This window comes from Thrips palmi, unplaced genomic scaffold, assembly GCF_012932325.1.
Source record: "Thrips palmi isolate BJ-2018 unplaced genomic scaffold, TpBJ-2018v1 HiC_scaffold_5, whole genome shotgun sequence".
NCBI lineage: Eukaryota > Metazoa > Arthropoda > Insecta > Thysanoptera > Thripidae > Thrips > Thrips palmi.
Genome location: NW_023144632.1, coordinates 5514161 through 5535827, shown reverse-complemented (window position 1 = coordinate 5535827; position 21667 = coordinate 5514161). Strand labels below are relative to the sequence as shown.

General features: G+C 55.6%; 1 protein-coding gene across 1 annotated transcript in view; it reads right to left on the bottom strand.

Moving 5' to 3' along the window:
* Positions 1-21667, bottom strand: part of LOC117650303 (tRNA dimethylallyltransferase) — a 146950-nt gene that overhangs the window by 40934 nt on the left and 84349 nt on the right. The window contains exons 6-7 of the mRNA XM_034393620.1: positions 15551-15686; positions 1686-1798 (exon numbers count right to left, since the gene is read on the bottom strand). Coding sequence (XP_034249511.1) covers positions 1686-1798; positions 15551-15686 — 249 coding nt within the window. The remainder of the gene's footprint in view (positions 1-1685; positions 1799-15550; positions 15687-21667) is intronic.

Here is a 21667-nt window from a genome sequence, read left to right as displayed (position 1 = left end):
CACTACTAGACCTACGATTTGCGTAAGTTTCGTCCCGATCCGAGACCATGCCGTTTTGTGACTGACTCAGTTGGCGTGGAATCACCCCCCAAGGCGCCTCAAGGCCCCACGCCGCCGCGTGTTTACAACTCCAATCGATGCTTCGACGCCCTAATTTTTCATAATAGACGATGTTAACGCGGAGCGGGACTGAAACGCCCACTATCGATGTGGTGGTTCAGCCCGCCACACGGCAAGGGCCAGGGGCCGTCAGTGGCGGATCCAGAGGCGGCCTAGGGGGGGGGGGGGGGCAAAGTGGCACTTTTTGCCTACTTACAAGGGCAAAGTAGCACTTTTTGCCTACCTTTCAGGCGGCTATCTAGGGGCTATGGGAGGAGGACCCCATTGCCCCCCTGTATCCGCGCATGGGAGCCGTCCGGAAAGCCGTTTGCCTCCGGCCGGGCGCCGCGGGGGCGACCGCGTGGGGCAGGTCCAGGACTGTCGTCGGGGCGGCCCGTCCCGTCCCCTCCGCGGTCCGTCCCCTCGGCGGTCCGTCCCCTCGGCGGTCCCCGTTCACAGAGGGCAAACGGGAAACGCCTGGCGAGTCCACGGCGGCAACACCCCGCGCGGTCGTTAATGTAATGGACGGTCTGGTCCGGGCCGTGCCGGCGTGGGGTGCGTCCACGGTGCGTCCGCGGTGCGTCTCGGCGCGGCGCGGTCCGAAGACGGGCCACTCCACCCCAGCGAGGCGGCGGCCGGAAGCGGCCGGAAGCGGCACGGGATATTCAATCAGTGCGCCTTCATTACGCGACCACCATTTGGCTCGGCGGGCCGGCGGGTGGAGGGGCCGGCCGGCTGGCGGGGGCTGGCTTTGGATGGAGAGCGCGCTTTGACTCACAGTGACCCGGGGCGGTTTGGCACCAAAACCGCTTCGACTGGCTTCGAGAAGACTGCAGAGTGGGCCAAGACCGGCGCCGGCGGCGAAAACTCTAAACGCATTTTAATATCTATAGTCGCTAAATGGGACTTGAATCAAGCGTGTGACCCCACCAATGAAATCCTTGTTCGGAGAGCAATCCATTGGTGGGGTCACACGTTCGGTTCAAGATCCGATTAGCGCCTCTGGCGGTCGAAACGCGTCCGGGACTTTGACCGCCTCCACCAGTCTTCTGGGTCAATGTGGACTGGCTCCGCGACGACGGGCTCCTCCAATCCACCCCCATTCGTTCCCGCTGCGGTTGAAATGACGCCGGCCTCACAGAACTTCCCCACCACTCTGCCGGCCGATAGTTCATCCCCGAAATGCATTTTTCTCGGCGCCTCAGTGGCTGGGCGTGTCACGGGCGGCGCTCGGAGAGTTACGGCGCACTATCGGGTCGGGAGGACGCTCCAAACACACTACTACAGTGTTAATTATAACCACACATTACGGCCACCAAACGACCAGGTCCACGGCGCGTCGCTTCGGGCCGCTGCATTCGGGGGGCGGCCCTTGCCGTGCTCATTAAGGAGGTGCTCAGGTTGGGGGGGGGGGGGGGGGGACCACGAGCCAGCCCGCCGCGCCTCGACAACCCTTGCGGCCCGCTGCGCGCTCGGCCTCAAATGCTTCTAATTCCCTTGGCGACAAGCGGCCCACCTAAATCAGGATCTAATAATAATATCGCCGTCATTTCGGCCGGCGACACTTTTACGGCGACACTACTCACTGCTGCTCGCCGCGCTTCAGGTTGACCTGCTGGTGGAACGCCTCCACCTCCTCCAGGAGCCCCTGCGCCAGCATCGCGTCCACGCGCCTCGCCAGCCGCGCGTTCAGCGTGTCCTGCAACAGAGTAGCGTCACCAGTTACCGCACGTGGCCCGGCCCGGCACGGCCTGCCCAATTGTCGCCACCCAACAAAGTGTTAGCGCGACGGCGTGGCGAGCCAGTGGCGTGCCCAGGCACCCAGGTCCTCGAGGGAGGGCCATCTCGGACGAGGCACCGCACGCACACTCCTCGACACACACTTCGTTCATGCTCCTTCAGTGTCTTTTTGCGGCAGCCAAAGCCACCAGCGCACAAGTTTGGAAAAATTGCGCCACGCTGCGGAAACTCAAACTTGGTGACAGACAATTCGCGCCGCCTCTCTCCCTTTTATTTCCCCTGGCCTCGTTTTACGGCGCCACCGGGGAGACGCGTGCACCTGTCCGCCTAATATTAACCCGAGTCAAGGCCGCGCTGAATAGGGAAGCGGCACTGTTAAGGGCTGCGTGGCGCTGCGTGGCGCTGCGTGTGGCGACCGCCAGCTGCAGACTCATTCCGAGAGTCTTTTCGGTCGCCCTGTCTCTCTCGCACTCATGGGGCGTCCAGTAAAGGAGAGAGACAGAGCGACGAAAACCCTTCTCGGAATCGGTCTGCTGCAGGGCGAGCAGCTGTCGAATGTGTGTTGCCATGGCGACAGCGCTGCCTGGCTGGCGGCGCCTTGCGCAGTAGGCTACAAAACCTGAGGAGGAGGCCAAAATTCTAGAAGCGTTTTGAGGTCCAGAGTCGATAAAGAGGACTCGAACCGAACGTGTGACCCCACCGATGGATCGCTCTTCGAACGAGGAATCCTTTCGTGGGGCCACGCTCGGTTCGAGTCCCATTAAGCGTCTAGAATTTTGGCCGCCTCCACCCGTCGTGACCCACTGCGCCTCGGTGCACAAAAGGCACTCTCGGCGACCGCTTGGCAGCGCTCCACCGAGTCACGTCTCACTTCGGGAGGAAAGCACAACTCGAGAGACACATACATCTTTCAATATGACCTATAGTCAGGAAACCAAGGAAACGTCACTTTTTAGCTCAAGGCGAATCAAACCTTGAGCCGTCACCGGCAAATAAGAACGGAATTGGTTGTTGCTCGCGCGGAACGGGCCCTGTGTGCTGCAGCAGGAACGCCTGCACCAAAGGCAGCGCCCTGAGGGAAGGGCGACTACCCGCTGCGAGGCTAGGCTGCCGCCACCGCGCGTCGGCAAGGCCTGTCCCGCTCGCACTTAAAGGGTTGCCGGACAGTGGCGAGAGACAGAGCACTTATCAGCCGCAGCCACGCCCCCTGTTGTCTGGCCGGCATAAATTTGCGCGGTGCGCGCGTTCGGAAGAGCAGAGCCCCCCGCAGTGTGCAGCTTGGCTTCATCACTGGTGTAAATCAACTCAGAAATTTTCTGATACTTTTGCATATCAGAACATATCTTAAGTCTGAGTTCTGATGTTTTTTCGGACACCTATTTCTGATGTTTGTGTTTCTGATGCCTCAATTTTCTGATGACTTTAGTTCTGATAACATTGGCTGGACTCATAAAGAAATATATCAGAACAATCATTTTCTTTTCTAGATATATATTTTGATCTACATGAGACTCAGAAACGGGAAAACCGTCTTCAGGGGATCGAAACCGAGTCCGATCCAAATCTGCAGTCCAAATTGAGCTAGCTCGCCATCAACTCTCAAAAAGACAGTAAATGTGATCCGATCTCATTGAAATAAAAACTGGCCTAGCCAAATCTTGCAAACAAGACACTCACCAAATTTGAAATTGAAATTACGTAAACTTTCTATTATACAGGGATCTCATTTTTTTGAACATCAGACATCAGAAACATTTCTGACAGTTATATTCCTGATAAGTAGCAGTTATCAGAAATCAGATCGACTTATCAGAAAGGCCTCTTTCTCTGATGCCTCTATTCTGATGACCTATGAAAGTATCAGAAAAAAACAATTCTGATGACCTCTTTCTGATAAATCATTGATGTTATCAGAAAATACTCGAAATCTGATGTTTTTTTGTCAAGTTATCAGAAAATCCACCGTTTATCAGAAAATTTCTGAGTTGATTTACACCAGTGATCGCAACACAGTCATTCTCGCATTCCACGCGTGCCCCAGCAGGCTGCTTCCGATGGTCGTCTCCACCGCCCTGTCTCCGCGGCCCTTACAAGGGACGCCTCATGAGCGCAAGAGCGACAAAGCGTCGAAAAAGGCTCTAGGAATCAGTGTGTACTGGGCGGCCAGAGACTCGGTCTAATCAGCCGGTTCGACGCCGCATTTTTCCTTTTTTTCTTCTTCCCGGCAGCGCCAGCTCTTTATAGGCCGTGTGGCCTCTATCACTAAGGCCTTCCCCGCCGCACCGCGACGCGACGCGCGGCCCCGTTCGCGCCAAAACCCTCCGCGTGGCCCGGCGGCCCGGCCGGCCCGGCCCCCCGCCGCGGCACGGCGGCACGGCCCACCGCTGTCGCCAAGGGGCCCGCGCACTTCAGCCAGACGGAAGAGGAGGGAGACAGAAACTGGGACGCGTGTCGGACGGGCCAGCGAATGCGCGTTTTTATGCCAATCCGTACCATTGTGCCGTTCCCAATCTGTTTCAGCATTCAGTGAACGGAAATAAACACGCGTTACTTTACCGGGATCCGTGAACTTGGTGGTATATTAACAGCCAGTCATTTTGTGCCCAGTTGCACTCGTGTAAATTTTGTCAGAATGTCAGAAACCTGTCTGAAAACCTGATCAAAATTCGCGCACCTCAGAAAGCTGAAATTCTGAAAACTTAATCTGATATTGATGGTTTGAGTACTACAGACCGTCAGAAGATGTTTTTAGCTTTCAGAGGTGCGCGAATTTTGATCAGGTTTTCAGACAGGTTTCTGACATTCTGGCAAGATTTACACGAGTGTGGTAGACAAGCGATCCTCTCGTTAGCGATCACTACTTGAGGCAAGCACCGCCCCTGACAGCTTCGGGAGGATAGGCGAGCCCAAGCAAGCCTTTCGCCCTACGTGACGAGGCAAACTTCAATGCCAGGCATTCGCGTCGCACTTGACAGGCATTACAGTCTGTCTCAGGTCGGAACGAGCCTGGAGACGGTCGCGTCGTTGCAGCGGTAGTGCGGCTACCTGCTATTGAGGGTGGCAGTGGCCTGTGCCGAACCCCCGCTGCGAAGGGTCTGTCCCTTTTCATTTCAGAGGTGTTGCTGCAGTTGCTGAGGAGGCAAGTGAACCTCGCCAGGCTCGTTCCGACCTGAGACAGACTGTAGACGAAAGCCTCACGAGGATTTAAGCGTAAGCCGCAGTTACCTTCTGCGGGTTCAACGGCACCACACTGCAACCCGCTATCTAAAGCGAATCAAACAAAAGTAAAAATTTCACCTTGCCGGACGAAATAATTTTCATAGAGTTCAAGATGTCAAAATGAGAGCGAGCGGGGACTTGGCTTTCAGTCACAGCACAACTACAGGCTGCGAGGTTAGTGAGGGGAGAGCCTGGCCATCGCCAGGGGTCCAAGGAGATGAGGACTCGGGGCTGGACGGGAGAATCCGCTAAAAGGATGGTATGAATGTGTAAAGTCACTTCGTAGTCGATTCAGGGGAATCAAGAGTCGCATAGACTTTTGCCACCGTGTGTCAGTCGCGCAAACTGAAATGTGGAAGGCTTGCTACTTTATGCAACTCAATTCAGCCCGTGCCAGTGCACACGGGCTTGCCTGCTCCAGAGCAGGACAGGAATAGACTCCACTCAGGCCGAAGGCTGTTCCTGGAACCTCCACACTGTTAAAAAATGGTTGTATAGAAACAATCAGATGAGTGAAAATTTAGTCGTTCCAAAACAAAGAATTTTATCATGAACCAAAGCGAAAGAAATGTTGTTGAATCTTGTAAGCGACAATTTGTCGTTGAAGAACAAAATTCTTGTTATCATCCTTAACGATACTATTTGTATGGAAACAAAATCTTTTGCAATTATCTGCTCAATCAAAGCAAATTATGACTAATCATCTATTGGCCTTCTTTAGTCATAGCAACATTACTTTTATTTAAAAAAGAACTAGGCAAAATAAATTTAGCGACAAAAGTACTCCATGAATACTTGTCCCAGACATTACAAAATCTTTTTTGACTTACAACACTTGTCGTAGACCAACAACATTTGTTGTTGGTCAACGACTTGTATTTGAAAGTAGACTGCTAATGTGTTATTACAAGTTAGTCGTTGTGAAATTATCCTTTAGTTCCAGTACGAGTTTGGTTAAACAAGCTATTCGTTCCACAACAAATCTTGTCGCTAAAAAAATTAGCGATAAATGTGTCGCTAAGTTACGACAAAATTTTTGTCAGTGCAGTCCCGAATTCGAGGAAGACGTACCAAGCCTCGACCCATCTATCCGTGACACAACTCTATGCTTCACAGCAGGACACCGTCACAAAGTCACACACCCGAAAAAAAGTGATTTTAGCCCTGATGCCTAGCGGCAAGATCAAGACATGCCCCTTTGCCGCGGGGCCTGAGGACTTTTGCAAGAGTCGCTTCCTGCGAGAAAGATCCCGTTTTGGGGTTGCGCATCCAGTTCAATGCGACACACACATTCAAAAGAATTGGGACACGGCTGCCACATTCAAAGGAAGATTTCAGGTTTCAGGTTAGGGGTTCAACTAGCAGCCTTGAGGTGGCTTCACGTCCGTAACTTGAAGAAGGGAGGCCCAAACGCGGAAGCTGAAAGTGTGTGTGTGCACAAGTGGAGGGGTGGCGCCGTGCCGCGCCACGAACGCGGCTCGGGTCTTTTTTTGGAACAATCACGGCCACACCTGTGCAACTCCAACAGGTAGCCACCACACCCCTCGCACAGGTGGGCGACGCGCAAGGGTGCAGTGGCGAGCTGCTTTACATGCTTTAAGGCCATTCTGCGCCTTAACGCCCGAAATACGCACTGCGGTGGACACGCACGGCAAGGCACACCCACTGACTCCTTTCCTCAAGAAAACCCTACAACACAAAGGTAGACTTCTGAAGTAATCTGCAGTAATCTCAAAACGGTAACGCCACGGGGTTCACAAAGCTAGCAGGGCACTTGTCTGATTCCGTGCAGTGCTTCGACGGTCAGTCTCTGGAAAAATTCCTGGAAACGCCAAAGCCTTGGAAAACTTTAAAGACCTTGAAAGCAGCGAGGAGCCGCAAAGGGTCGCACAGGTCCGCCAAGGTCCGCCAAGGTCCGCCAAGGTCCGCCAAGGTCCGCCAAGGTCCGCCAAGGGACATCAAGGGTCGCAAAGGGCTGTGAAGGCCGCGAGTCCGCCGGGTCCGCCTTGGGTAAGTCACGTGGCCTGGCCGCCAGAGCCGCAACAGCCACCAGAGCCTCGGCCCGGCACGGCCGCCCGGCACGGCCGCCCGCTCAAGGACGCCGTGCTGTCTAAGCGGACTTAGAAGGTAAATTTAGCGACCGACGCCACGGAATTTCGGTTCCTTATCGCCCATAAAAGTTGATGCGACTCAATGCTCGGCGCGAATCGGAGAAAAAGCGCGGTCCATTTGTTGCTGCCCACACTGCCTACACTGTTGTGTCGGCACACCTCCGAAACCGTCAGCTGGGTCCAATAAGACTTTAAATGTATCACACGACACTGCAAGCTACGCAGTTACGCGAACCGCAATAAACGTTACCGCCATGCGGGCGGCGACAATACGAGCGGGGACGCCAATGTCACAGGCGCACATGATTGTGTACACAGGATGTGCGCCAAGGTGCCCCGTCTCGAGTCAGTCACCTGGCGCGCCAAACGGGGACGGCCCGCCGCGGCCCGCCTCCGCGCTGGACAAGCCGCGCCCGCCGCCAAACTGCGTGCCCAGTGCCGCCACGAGGGGCTCTCTTCCCCACGGCAGCGCGGAGCCAAACCTCGTCAACTAATGCAAGTTCGGCTGCCAGTGATGACGACGGTCGCCAGAAATGAGCACACCCATTCCACACGGCGAAGGGCGCACCACTGCATGCCAGTAAAGTGCACGAGGTGGACGCGACAAAAGGACCCGCTCTTTGGCCGGGGCCCCCGAAAAAGTTGCTTTCGTCGGAAACGGCGGCGAGTGAAGTGACCCGCGCGGCACAGAGCCTCAGAGTCTGCGGCAGTCTGCGGCACACACCGCCCCTTTTGGGCTGTTTTGCGAGGCGGAAGTGTCAAAGGCGCTTTTGTGGCCTGAGAGGACGGCCACGTGCTCGGCCGGCCGGAAGAAGCGGAGCAGGCGGTGGGGCTCTAAAGCAGGCAGAGCTAGAACGCTTACAAGGCCGCCCTCAGTCCAGGCGCCGCCTTTACATCGCGCGATGTCGCACTTGCTTTCACCAAAGGGAGGAAACTGTGCAGAAGCAGCGGGAAAAGTCGGCATTTCATTCTTTCGCCCCGAGAGCGAGCTTCGATGCACGAGTCCGCATACAGGAGTCAACGCAGTTTCTAATTTCATTTCGTAGCTTTTGAAACAGAACCCCTCCTCTTCGTTCCTTTTCCGCGTTGTTGTACCGCCAGAAACTGGCTTCTCTGCCTGTTGACTAAAAACAAAAGCGCTCTTTTCTTCCTCGTAGTCTGCACATTCAAAACTTAACAAGCATACAGGAGCCGTGAGCCGTCCTCACTCCCTCTCACCCACACAGACGCACGCTCACGGGCGGGCGAGCGCCATGCACCCACCTCCCGTACTACATCATATGGCAACATGCGGGAGCTAACATGTGCACTGTGCGCACTTCTTATCGCCAGGGTGCACCCAGTTAGCATAAAAAGGCTGGCTGCGGCGAGTTGCAGTGGATTAAGCGAATGACGAATCCGTGCACCGACCGGACACGCCGCGTTCGGCGGAAGTTCGTACGACCTACACATAATTTTGCGATACGGGACGAAAAAGTGTTGCATGACATGTGGAACGTAGCTTAATTAACCTCATGATTACTTTTCCTAGCTTCGTCACACTTCTTCTTTGTGATTTTAGTCGGAGGGGCGAGACACCAACAAAAATCTACGGTAGTTTCAACCACGGACGGCCATGTCTGTGACCCAAAGCACCTGTAAGATACCACCGTGTGCTGAATCAAATACTTATCAGGGTCGAAACAACTGCCACGGGGTTTTCTAGGTGGAACCTTTCCAAAGCTGACCCGATGCTCCTTGAACTGGCGAAGGAAAATGAGTGGCATTGAGAGCGTGGCCGGTGAGGTGCGGTGCACCGAGCGGTGCGGGGTGAGATGTTGCCTCTCTCGCTGATTTATGGCTTTATAATTGAGCGTCGGTCTCTTGGCTCGACCCGACCGCCGTGGAAACTGCGGTGGAGAGAAGGGGGAGGAGGGGGAAGCCCTGCAGCCATGTACTCGACTTGGCCGAACCTTGGAGACCCGATGACCACGTTACCGGTAACGAATTAAACAGTCCCTAAGAACAAACTATACTCTGTCCCTCTTCTCAGTCCGGCTGAATCCACAGCTCATATTTGGAGCGGTGCACCTGAAAACAGGCGATCGATTGGACTACAGATCTAGGCACATCAACGAGATGTAGAGGCACATTGAGGCAAGTTGTCTCTTTACATTGACCTTGCAAGAACAACGAGCCGCGACAGACAGGCCCCCAACAAAACTTGAACAAGGTTCCGGAATGCACCTCCAGGCCGTGTGGAGGCCGATGGCCAGCACTCCGGAAAAGGAACTGCACCGTTCAAAGTGTCATCGCCACATTGCTCATCCGGAGGCCACGGTGCTGCAGCTGCATGCAGGCAGGCAGGGGTTAACGCGAATGGAGGGAAGGGGAGGGGGTGTCGACGGCCGCTGTTGAAATGATGAGCGAAAACGGCGACAAATGGCTTTATAAATGCGACAGCGCATCACTTCTTCAAAGAGAGGGGCCGCTCGCGCGAGACGAGTGCTCGGTGTCAAGAGCAAGAAAGGCAACAATTTTAAAAAAAATGTAAAAGGAAAAGTGAAGATTATGTGACCAAGTAACAAGGGAAAAGCTACCACTGAAGTACAATCGCTGGTAGCAAGTCTCATTGAAGACGCATTTATATCATTGATCGTCTGAATGTACTTGATAAATAAGTTAGGTCGTACTTCCCGGATTCACTGAGTCGATTCTGCTCCACGTAGTCAACTGCAGTCACACGTCCACCGCAAAAGCGCATGCGAAGAGTGTTTAAATATCCCACATTATTTTTCATGAAGAACAGTTGCCTCGTGCGCGCACCGAACTGCCAATTTCCTAGCAAGTGGGTCATGTTTGGTGAAGCCCTCGTGGAAAGACCAGCTTTTCACCTTGAACACAACCAGTGTGTCTGGGGCCCCCAACAATTCGGGGCAAGCCTGCGCGAGGAGAGGCCTAGACAGTTTCCCTGGCAAGCCGACTGGCGTGACGGGGCCCACGCCCTAGAGCCGCGCCAAGCGCGCCAAGGGTTGAACGCTCGGCGGGGTTCGTTGAACAGATAACGAAGAGCGGTATTGGCACCGATGTGCGACTTCTGGCAGCACGCGTAACCCTTTAGCAACAAGACGTCGCTCGGTAGGAATCGCTTCTGACGCTTTCCTTGCCCACTTGACCGCACAGGCCGGGGTCAAACAGCCACCGCGCGATGCAACAGTCCGCTCGGTAGTTTGTCAATATATTTTTTTTTCGGTCCGACACGCGTAGACCGGCGCTACCAGTGCCGGCTGGGCGAGGTGTGTACCCGATCGAAGCGGTTCGTAGGCCGGATGTCACTGAACCCCCGCAGGCCAGCGAGTGACATGGCATTCGTTAATACCCAGCCATGGCACTGAATAAGCCATGCTCCCGTCTTACCCTAGGCCGAAGGGAGGCCCTCTCGAGAGGCCCGATTTCTAGCTTCACATCCCGCGGTGAGGGCACAACACGACACTTACCGAAAACACTTGGTGAGATTATGTCAGCCTAACTTGAGACTTAAATCGGCGCACAATCCCGAGCGATCGCTTCCCCCTCTTCACCCTTCAAAACTTGGTCCGTGATAGACGACACATCGTGCTAATCGCGACAATATTTTATGAGCTGTCGTTTGAGCACCACCCCGAAGGCACGCGAGCGCAACGCCTCCCCAGGCAGACCAAACTTCCCATTATGCAAAGTGCAGTCCGCGTGTTGTGTGTGTGTGTGTGTGTGTGTGTGTGTGTGTGTGAAGCAGGCGTGAAAACTTTTCATGTGTGGTGCTCCCAATCTCAGGAAGTGACAATTAGAGTCGCGCCTCGCGCGCCTCTGAACAACAGCAATTTGGCCAGCAGATTTGTCTGTTTGGGTAGAGACTCCGCTCGGGCCGAAAAAGCTGCGGGGGAAAATAGTGTGTGTAAATAACTGGAGTGAATGTGTACTGCAACAAAGAATTTAACCTCCGGCTCTCCAATGATTTTTCCACTGAACAGCGTTTTCAATGAATTGGGATACGACTGCCCTCCGGGAATCCGATTGGCAAAAATGGCATACCCACCTTTCCAATCAAGCCATTCTGCCTGTGTCTCCCTGGCCCATGCAAATGCGATTGGCACGGCAAGAATGCTATCCAGCATTTTTCGATCAGCAGGGAAACAAAACGAGACAAAGAGGGAGCTAACCCTCATCCGTACACAGCAGTATTGGCTGCTCGGAGATGAGAAAAGTGATCCCTGTGCTCCAGGGCGTGTCGGGGGCACGGCCTGGGCACGGCCGCACCCCCGCGGGCCAAATGTCTCCTGACGCCACCCCGCCCACTTGCGGTTTCAAAATAAGCCCGCCGGCCGTCCACCCCTTGGTCCACTCGGCCAGCCAGGTGAACGGTCTACGGCACCTCTTCGAGGTCTGCCACCCCTGGCCCCGTGCCCCGTGCCGCCTTGGCACCGCCACGGCACCACCATGGCACCGCCATGTGGGACACACGGAACAAAAGGCGTGTGTACAGGTGTGAATCCAGCTCGCCGGCCCAAAAAATTGGGGCAAGATAACACACGTGGCTTGGAAAACTGCCACAAGCGTGTTGGCTCGGCCAAGGCAGTGAAACCCACACCAGCCTGGACACAAAACGCGCGCGGCTAATTTGAACACACGTTCCCACCCAAATCCCAGGGCCAAATATAGCCGAGAGGACAGTCAGTCCAGACAGTCCCCTGGCACTTCCGTCGGAATGAAGCTTCCTCTTAATATAACTCAGGCAACCCCAGCACCCCCAGCAGAGAGCACCGGCGTCGCCAAGCCCCCTCCTCTCCTAACCAGTGACCGGCCAGCACTGCCTCGGGCAGCTAGGGCTGTCGGCAGCAGCACCATCATTGTCACCAGGCGGAGCGCCGTCAGAGGCACCGCTAGTATGGAAACTTACATTTAATTTTTGCAAATCATCTATGATTATAAATCAAAGTTGAACCATTTTCATTTGGTCATGTGTGGCCCAAGAACTGATTCCGTGGTTTCAGCTGAGACAAGCAGGGATGAAGGCCACTTCGCATAACTCTCGCCACGGTGACGGCAAGCCTGAGACCTGAGGCCCCACAACGCGCTGGTCTGACACCTCTCTCCGCAGCCACACTTCAATGTGACTCCCAGTGCGCGCTACTAAAAATGTAAATTGTACAAGAAGTAATGTCAAAGCCACACAGAAAACAACTGGAAAGTGAGGTCTTCACAAACATATTCACTGACGTCCCCAGGTGTGAGGCAAATTTCAGGAAAACGTAGAATTAAAGTGTGGAACTTGAGAGCCCCTCGGCAGCACTACGGGTAGCCTATTCCTGGGGCCGCGGCCGCCGCACGGCCGCCGCGGGGCACACTGGCTGCCCCTCCCAGACGGCGTGCTAACAGGAGCACGGTACACCTTCACTTCCCGGTCCGTCCGGCCGGCCGGTCGGCCACACAATAAAAAGTGGCGCGCCTCTCTTTTTTCGGCCACTTCCTCCGCGCCTCACACCAATAACCCCGGCCAGCTGTCGCCGAGACGTCGCGACGCGCGTCCGCAAGAAACGGCGCCGGTGAGACACTGTACCGGGAACGCCACGCGCCGCAACAGTGTGGGTAACGACTTGCCGGCGCCAAGGGGCATTCCACCATTGACACTTGTCCAACGCACAGGTGCCCCCGCTGCTGCAACGACGCCGCGCGGTCGCTGCAATTCGTGAGCTGCGCCGTGGCGAGCAAGCCACCCCCACTGGCGGCAGCGAGGACCAGGCTCGCAAGCCGCGGGGGAGGTGGCCGTTCGTCCGCGCCGCGGGGGCCGTTGGCGCCACTCCCCCTTCAATACAACCCCCCCTCTCTCCCTTTCACTCCCTCTCTGCCGCACGGCGGTGCCGCCGCCGCCGCGGCCCGCGCCACGTGTGAGTGGATCACATGACACGCCGGCCTAGCCAAAACATGACCTCTATTTTTGCCCGGCGACCTTAAAAATCCGCGCTGGCTATTTCGAGGGGCCGACGCACGCTCCGACGTTCGCACGCGCCCACGGCCAAGCGGGCCACTGACTGGGCTGCAAGGCTGCAGGGCTTCCGGGGGGGCGAGGCGAGGCGGCCCGCTGGTTCGGCCGGCCGGAACACAGGGCGGAGAGGTGGCGGTATTGATCCCGCTCACGCTTCAGACGCGGTGACGCGTCCAAGGGTGTCCAGCTGGGGCGCAACGCTGGGCCACTAAGGTCATACGGCCATGTGACCTCATGCCGGCGGGGGCGCCTAAACGACTGCCGCCCACGACGCGAGGGTGGAAGCCGTGACTGTACGCAGCGGGGAACGGTCTACGGTTCCGAAGTGTACATAAATGCTGGACTTACCGTGATTTTCTTTCCTCGCGGTGGGATTCCTTGCCCGCCCAAAAGACTTTGTCCCAGTGACGCACTGCGCTCAATGCACGGTGGGGGAGGCCCATCCAGCCAGCCGCTTAAAGTTGCGTGAGAAACGCGGAAGTCTCGCCGAACTGTCGCCAAGCCGGCGGACGGTGGCGGCGACCGGGCCGCGCGCCCCGCCGTCTCGGACGCTTCGGTCGGCCCCGACAGGCACCGGTCCAAGTGGCTGTCCGGCGCGCCGTCAAATGGGGCAGGCGGGCGAGGGCGCGTTTGACGGCGTTCGACACACTGCCAGCCAATCGAGCCGCAAATTTCACACCGCTGCACACGCGAGCTCGCCTCATGAACGGGTGTGTGCACACCGAGCCGAGTTTACACCCATGAGTGAGGCGGTTGGGCCGCCCGTTTCATTCATCGGACGCCGCGCCGCCGCCGCACCGCCGCCGCAAGGCCAGATCCAGAATATATCTCCTGACCTTTGCACTTTACTACTTTTCCACAACTGCTCTACGTGTCTCGCACAATTTCGCGCGTGCGTGCTTTTTCTACATTTGTACAACTTCGCACTGTGAGATTCTGCCTACAAATTTGTACAAAACTTCGCACTAATTTGTGCGGGGGAAAAATGTCACATGCCTAAAATTGGGTGAGACCACGAACACAATGGTGCAAATGCAGTTACGGTGTGGGCGGCAACGCAGCGGCTCTGTGCGAATTTTGGAAGACCTGTATTGCCAGCGGGCCCCACCTTATCACATGGAACATCGCCCCGTTGGAGCTGGGTGATTTTTATTGTTGTGGAAACGATCGCGCGCGGTGCCCATCGGGACGAATGGCTGCGCTGCTCCAGCAGTGCTCCAGCGACAAGGCAGGAAAATGAGGCGGCCGTCGAGGAAGCGTGTCAAGGCCATGCGGACAGTAAAGGTCTTGGAGGCCGTTGGAGGCCTTGGAGGCCGTTGGAGGTTTTGGAGGCCGTTAGAGGTCTTGGAGGCCGTTAGAGGCCTTGGAGGCCGTTAGAGGCCTTGGAGGCCGTTAGAGGCCTTGGAGGCCGTTAGAGGCCTTGGAGGCCGTTAGAGGCCTCGGAGGCCGTTAGAGGCCTTGGAGGCCGTTAGAGGCCTCGGAGGCCGTTAGAGGCCTTGGAGGCCGTTAGAGGCCTTGGAGGCCGTTAGAGGCCTTGGAGGCCGTTAGAGGCCTTGGAGGCCGTTAGAGGCCTTGGAGGTCGTGGAAGCCTTGGAGGTTGTCGGAGGCCTTGAAGGTCGTGGACGCCTTGGGAGCCGTAGGGGCTTTGGAGGCCATGGAGGCCATGGAGGCCATGGAGGCCGCCAAGGCTACAAGACGCGAGCCATCAAGACGAGAGCTGGCGCTGCTAGCGCTGCCAGCGCTGCTGGCGCGGTCACTGACCAGATGGACAAATGAAGTTCGACGGGCATTGTGATACCGCGATATTATCGCCCTATCGCCTGGCGCCGTGAATAGGCTTATCGATCGCCGGAGAGAGAGGGAGGGAGGGGGAGAGAGAGAGAGAGAGAGAGAGAGAGAGAGAGAGAGAGAGAGAGAGAGAGAGAGAGAGAGAGAGAGAGGGAGACTCTGCAGAGAAGCCATCGAAATGCGTCCTCTGAGATCCTCGAAGGAAACGGGTCTTTATTGAGCGATATAGACTTCTACTAATACCGTATTGAAAGAGAAATTCCATCGCAATTAAGATCATGTATCTAATTAAAATAGTTCAACTCGTCTCCGTGTACTTTGACAGTGAATGCTACTCCCAAAAGAGACCGAGAGAATTTGAGAATGAGCAAAGTGGTTCGTTGAGTGAGATGGTTGGCACGGTGTGGCGGCACTGCCTGCCAACACGTCCGCCCCACTCGAACCATCCAACAGTAATCGGCCGGACAGTCCCACACTCGCCGCGTCAAACGCATGGCAGGCCGTCATCGGACCGGCGACCCAATCTGCACGCCTGGGTGCGCATATGTTGCATTTGCTGCACCGACATGTCAGTCGTGACGTCAGCCTTTACCTTGTCACACTGCATCCAGAAGACGAGGGCCTTGGGGTAGCGCAGGGCGCCGCCGTGCACCGACCCGGCCGCCTGCCTCTGCTCCTCCAGGATGTCCGAATGCCTCCGGCCCGTCTGCCCGAACACCTCGATGGACCTGCACAGGATCACAAGGAACCAATCGTCAGCAAGTTTGACCATGTTCGAGTACGGTTTTCATGAAGCCTAGATTTAAAAGACATTCAAACGTTGACGTAAAGTGAAAATGACGTTGTTCGTGAAACACCAATACACCATTTTGGATCGCGCGGCCAGTTTTCACGCTGGAGCATTTAACACACAGTACCGTCTCAACCCCATCCACGCAGGTGCCGATGTAAAGGGAACATGTTCAAGTGCCAAAGCCAGGATCCAATTGATGGCAGGCAACGATGGCGATGATGATGAATGAGGAAGGCCACTTCCACGAGTCTCATTCACGTCACACGCCATTCCCAGTTTTGTTTGCAGTGCTCCCGACAAAACGGGCCCTTCACTAGCTCGCTCTCTCTCTCTCTCTCTCTCTCTCTCTCTCTCTCTCTCTCTCTCTCTCTCCGGAAAGCGCCACTGGTGCAAAAGAGAACGACAAAAGCACGCTGTTCGGATTCAGCCTCCTGGGCGCCACAGATAACCGAGCGCCGCGCCAACAACACATAAAAGCGGATTATTTTGCAGAAAGCCGCAGCGCCATCGCCATTTCACTGGATAATTACAAGCTGCCACAATTACTGCCTTTTTGCTAGTTTGGCCTCGCGTCTCGCCGCGTCTCGCCGCGCCAAGCGCGTGCGAAGAAACACGCGAATTTGTGAAATAACAACGGAAGTTCGAAATAAAAAGTGAAGCAGATTACAGGAAAATGACAGCCTGAGTTTAATTGCAGTGTGAGTGCGATGTGTCTGCTTAGCACACTTGCCGCCTGCCTACTTACCCTGGAAAAAGAGGGCAAAAACCAGCATAATTTTTGTATGTTCTGGACACCCACACTCCAATCGCAGTGGGCAAGGAAATAAGTGCTCTTCGAACACTCCTTGCTATCTCAGCTCACTGCAATTCGAAGGGTGAGACATCTGACCGATTTTCGGTGATACAAAAAGTATGACCGAAAAACGGTCATACGAAAATGTATGACCGAATAAGGGTCATACTTAAATGTATGACCAAAAAAAGGTGAGACATCAGCGAGACTGTCTATTTTTTAGCTTGGAGATATATCAGCCTTTACCTGTGATACCATTTTTCGGTCATACATCGAAGTATGACCTTGTTTCGGTCTTACGTTTCAGTATGACCCTTTTTCGGTCGTACATTTCAGTAAGACTGTTATAGCGGTCAGAAGTCTCACCTTTCTATTTTCAGTGAAAGCTAAGTGATTGAGCCATTCCTCAGTATAGATGCCAAGTAACCTTTAACCGCTCAGACATTTTTTCAAGTTGTTTTAGAAATATAAGTGGGATGTCAAGGACCTGTGTTTGCTTTGATCGTATTGACGCTGTTTTAGATGAAAAGGTAGGTTAATAGCAACGCAGTCACTACGCTGAGAGTACAGAGTGGGAAGCCAGAGCAAGTCTGCATTCCTGGAGCTTGGGCATAAATATAATTCGCGCTCCTCGCGCTCTTCAGAACCCCTGATCAATCTCTCCCTTTCTCTCTTTATCTTCGTGCGCCACCCCTTTCTGCAGTCCCACCTTTTGCACCTGCCCTGCCTGCCGGTGCTCTGGTACCAGTCAGGGCGTTTGTTCAACAGGCCCGGGGCATGGCCCAGGGGTCCAAAGCGTACCCTGCCAAAAAGTCAGCCTCAGCCGTCCCCAGCCAGCCCGTACTCGGTCCGCACGCACTCGGTCGCGGCCGGTCGGCGATTGGAGAGCGTAATCGCATCGAGGGACCAACGAGGTGGCCGGAAAGACAATTAAGCGGAAGTGTTCCGGAAGCGGGCTGGCACGCCGGGGCACGCCGGGGCTGGCGCAGAGACGCGCAGTCATACACAGTTTGACACGTGTGAGACATAATCGCAGGATGGCGTTCTGTATGCCGGCCGGCCGGCCAGGCCCGCATAGCTCATTCAAAACAGCCGTTCATCTCTCTCTCTCATAGGGCAATGCGCAGGGGTGCGAGAAGGACAGAGAAATGAGGCAGACCACAGGTGACGAAGCGAGAGCAAACGCAACACGCTCCGCTGAACACCCAAATGACAGCTTTACACGTGTTAAGAGGAGCGAGCAAAAGTAGGCCGCTACAAAGAGAGGCCGGTTTAACCAGGTAGAGGTTACCATGCGCAAACCTAAGAAGATCACTTCTGTCCGTTTTCGCCTAGTGGTCTAGCCTATCAAGTCAAGGGATGGTTTCATGCGGGGTCGATGTGGCAAAAGTTGCCGACTTAAAGGTGCCTTGTGCGACTTCTTTTTCCGACCTTTCCGGCAGCTTTACCGCCGCCCCGTACCCACGCCAGCGCGCTGCCAGAGCACTCGATGGGCGCTACCGATACTCCTGTCGTACGATACACCTGCCCGAACACCTGCTGCGTTTGCGCTGCTCAAACACGCGCGGGGTCATGTGAAACAAGGCAAAGGGGCCGCCGGGGCCCGGACTCGAACCCGCGTCCGAGGCGTGCTTTCTCAGAAGGCCAGCGCAATCCCAAACGAAACTGAGTCCAGCCGTCCAGCCAGTGCGCGAGCCAGGGTGCACCTGTTCAGGGCCGTCCGCGACTGTCGCCCTGACGCGTCTCTGAGGAAGGCATCATTAAAAGTATTCCCTTGTTGTCTTCGTCATTTTTCGGATGAGACACACAGACAGCGCTACTAAAAACCGACAGTCCCGTTAACAGGGCCCTATATAGTGCTGTCAAAAATGGCCGGCTACTTGGCTGGACTGAAAAACCAAACGTGGTCTAAACCGCACTAACTGGTGTGGTCAAATGGGTGCCATTTTGACCACATCAGTTGGTGTGGTCTAGACCACGTTTGGTGCCTTTGGTGCGGTCTAGACCACACCAAACGTGGCCAAACGTGGTCTAGACCGCACCAAACGTGGCCAAACGTGGTCTAGACCACACCAACTGATGTGGTCAAAATGGCACCCATCTGACCACACCAGCAGTGGTGCGGTCTGGGCCACGTTTGGTTTTTCAGTGTGGGCAGACCACGAAAAGTTCAAGCGGCTGGGACTGGTGAATGCGTCCTTGGGCTTGGGCTGAAATAAAGTCCGATGAAGCAACCTCGCCAAGGATACGAGTCCACTAGACGAGTCCGCGGCCTTCCGGGTACTGCCCAGTGGACCCACGCCGAGCCGGCGGCAGGATTGACGTCATTCTGCCACCAAGGAGTTGACACAATTCTGGTTTTACCTCACTGTTACAGAAAGTCGAAATTTTCATACTATTTAGTCAATTTTGCTGCAGCTACGGGCAGTCAATTCGGAACACTTCCCGGCGCCAGAACAGGGCAAACAGAGCGGCAGAGCACGACACCTGCAGGCCGCAGAAAATCCTCTTACAACTTGTAAATTAGACGACGCAGTTTTAATTGCTTGAAGCCATCAAGACGAATACACTACGAAAATCGAAAGAGTTAGATAAACAAAAACATTAATAGGGCTGAGTTATTGCTTCCTTTCTTCTTCTTTTTTTCTCCTCGAAACTGGAAAGGGAGAGTCAATGCATCTTCTGTGCATCGCGATCACATTACAGGCTACTCGCGTGAGAGGTAGCCATTCGGCGCGCGCACGTGTGAGTGAGTGTGTGTGTGCGTGTGTGTGTGTAGGTGATCGCGCGTGTGTGTGTGAGTGTGCGCGTGTGTATGAGTGTGCGCGCGGGCCCCCTTCGCACCTGTCCGTGTGTCCGGAAGAGGAAAAAGAACAAGAAGGAGAAGGAACGGCGGGGACCAACCATTAGAAGAGAGCCACTAAACGCCGTACATCACCGTGTGTGTTACCCACCCAAGTGCAGGGGGCTCGTGCGCCGGGGCCCTGCAGGGCTGGGCCAGGCCGGGGCCCTGCTGCACCTGCGCGACGCGTCGCGGCCAAGCGAAGGCAGCCGGGGCCGCTAGCCTAACAGGGCCACTGTTTTGAAATGAGCCTCTCTGGCCCTCTCCCTCACACACACACACACACATGCGCGCGGACGACAGCACGGAAAGACACGTACACACAAACGCTGGATCAGTCAGTGTCATCCTCCCTGAGAGATACTTTCAAGAGTCATCAAGCTAAGCCGCAGTTTGATAGAGTGAAAAGGCTTATCCGCTCTGCATTCCCACGCGAAATATAACAGCTTTTTCAGCAAAAAAAAATTTCGCCCCTGTCGTTGACACACAAGAGGAAAACTCGCTCCAATCTATGAACATGTCGAACGGAACGAAGCAGGCGGGGGCAGGCGGGGGCAGGGGGGCAGGCGGGGGCAGGCGGGGCAGGCGGGGGCAGGCGGGGGGCAGGCGGGGGCAGGCGGGGGCAGGGGGCAGGCGGGGCAGGCGGGGGCAGGCGGGGCAGGCGGGGCAGGCGGGGGCAGGCGGGGGCCCGGCCGCCTCGTCAATGACAGCGCGACAAGCAAATTGAAAACGAGAAAACGTTTACAGACAAAAAGATGGAAGGCCCTGACATGACAATAACGATTTTCGTCTCGAGGCAAAATATCCATGGCAGCTGATTGCGAGCGTGGCTATGGCCACGGCCAGACCACGGCCAGTCCAGTCTGTCCCAAAGGCAGGCCCCGCAATTAAGGGGGGAGGAGGGGCACTGAATGCCCAATTAAAATCGCACGCATCTGGTGGTGCGTCAGAGCCATCCCGCTACGCCGGACGCACACACAGACACACGCGCACACAGAGGAGCCAAAAAAATGCCTAAATGCATGCAATCCGGCGCGGTGTGTGTGCATGGCAGGACCGCGGTTCATTTTGCAGCGATTACCGCCACGATTATACGGGCAAATTATTTCGGCAACGGAAGATAGATCGTCGACCCTGCTCTGCTCGCGGCCGACGCAAGCGATAACACGTCAAACACCTTCGCCTCCGTACTGCCCGCCTCGGGCTCAGTCATTTTTATCCTGCACGATCTTTAAATCTTATTATAGCTCTCAAAATTGCATAGATGAACCCACCACACAACAAAAATCTAAAAATATCACAGAGTGCGGCGCGGTCTCTATGAACCCAAATCTGGAACACAAAATGGCACGTGCAGAGGTTTCTTGAGTAGTTTTTGGCCGTCCGTTTACCTTTACAAACGAGAAAACGTCCAACGTTCGTCACATGTCATTACGAGCTGAGGGAGGGGATCCCAGAAAGTGGGATATCTGCACCGCGACTGCATCAACTCCTGTACCGAAATGGGTTGAACGCACAGCGTTCTGAATTTCGGGGAGTCTGCCGAGTCGAGAGTCACCAAAGGCCCCCTTCCTTCCCCTCCCACCGGCCGACCCGCCCCACCCCGCCCCGCCCCACCACGCCTCCCGATCGCATCGGACAGGTGCTCGGGCCACCCCGGGCCGGGTGCAGGCTGCACAGGCTGCACGGGCTGCACCGCCTGGACCACGGCAGGTGATTCCCCGCTTGTCGAGGGTCAGCCGCGCTCCAGTACGGGCGGCTCAGCAGCAGCGCGTGGTCGGCAGGGCTTTTGAAGAGAGGCGGGAACCGTAACTCTGCCGCAGAGTGTGTACGACAGGTGCACGCAGTCTCACCACTGACCGCCAAGCCGAGCACTGGGTGGTTTTTAATTTTCCTCCCTCCAGCTACGGTGATCTACTTGCACCAAACGAAGCCAGAAACTCCGACGGTGTCGATATAGCCGGCCTTGGCAGCCGCCATCTATTTTGCACTGCAATTGCTTGTTGCCAGAAGTGACATTACAGCACGAGCCGGCCTGGTCCGCCAATTTCGGGCATCTGAGGGCGCAGAAACAGATATGGACAGCGGCCAAATCTGTCCTCCCTTGGCGCGCCGCGCTGTGACCCACCCACTCCAGACCAATAACTGGAGCAAAGGCGCCGCGACGGGCCGCGTCGCGCCACGGCCAGGAAGTTTCAATTGTAGCGTCATCCGTCTGGGGGCATTGCGCGCGCAGCCTCTGCAGACTCTGCAGCCCGCAAAAAAAAAAGAAGTAGCGTAA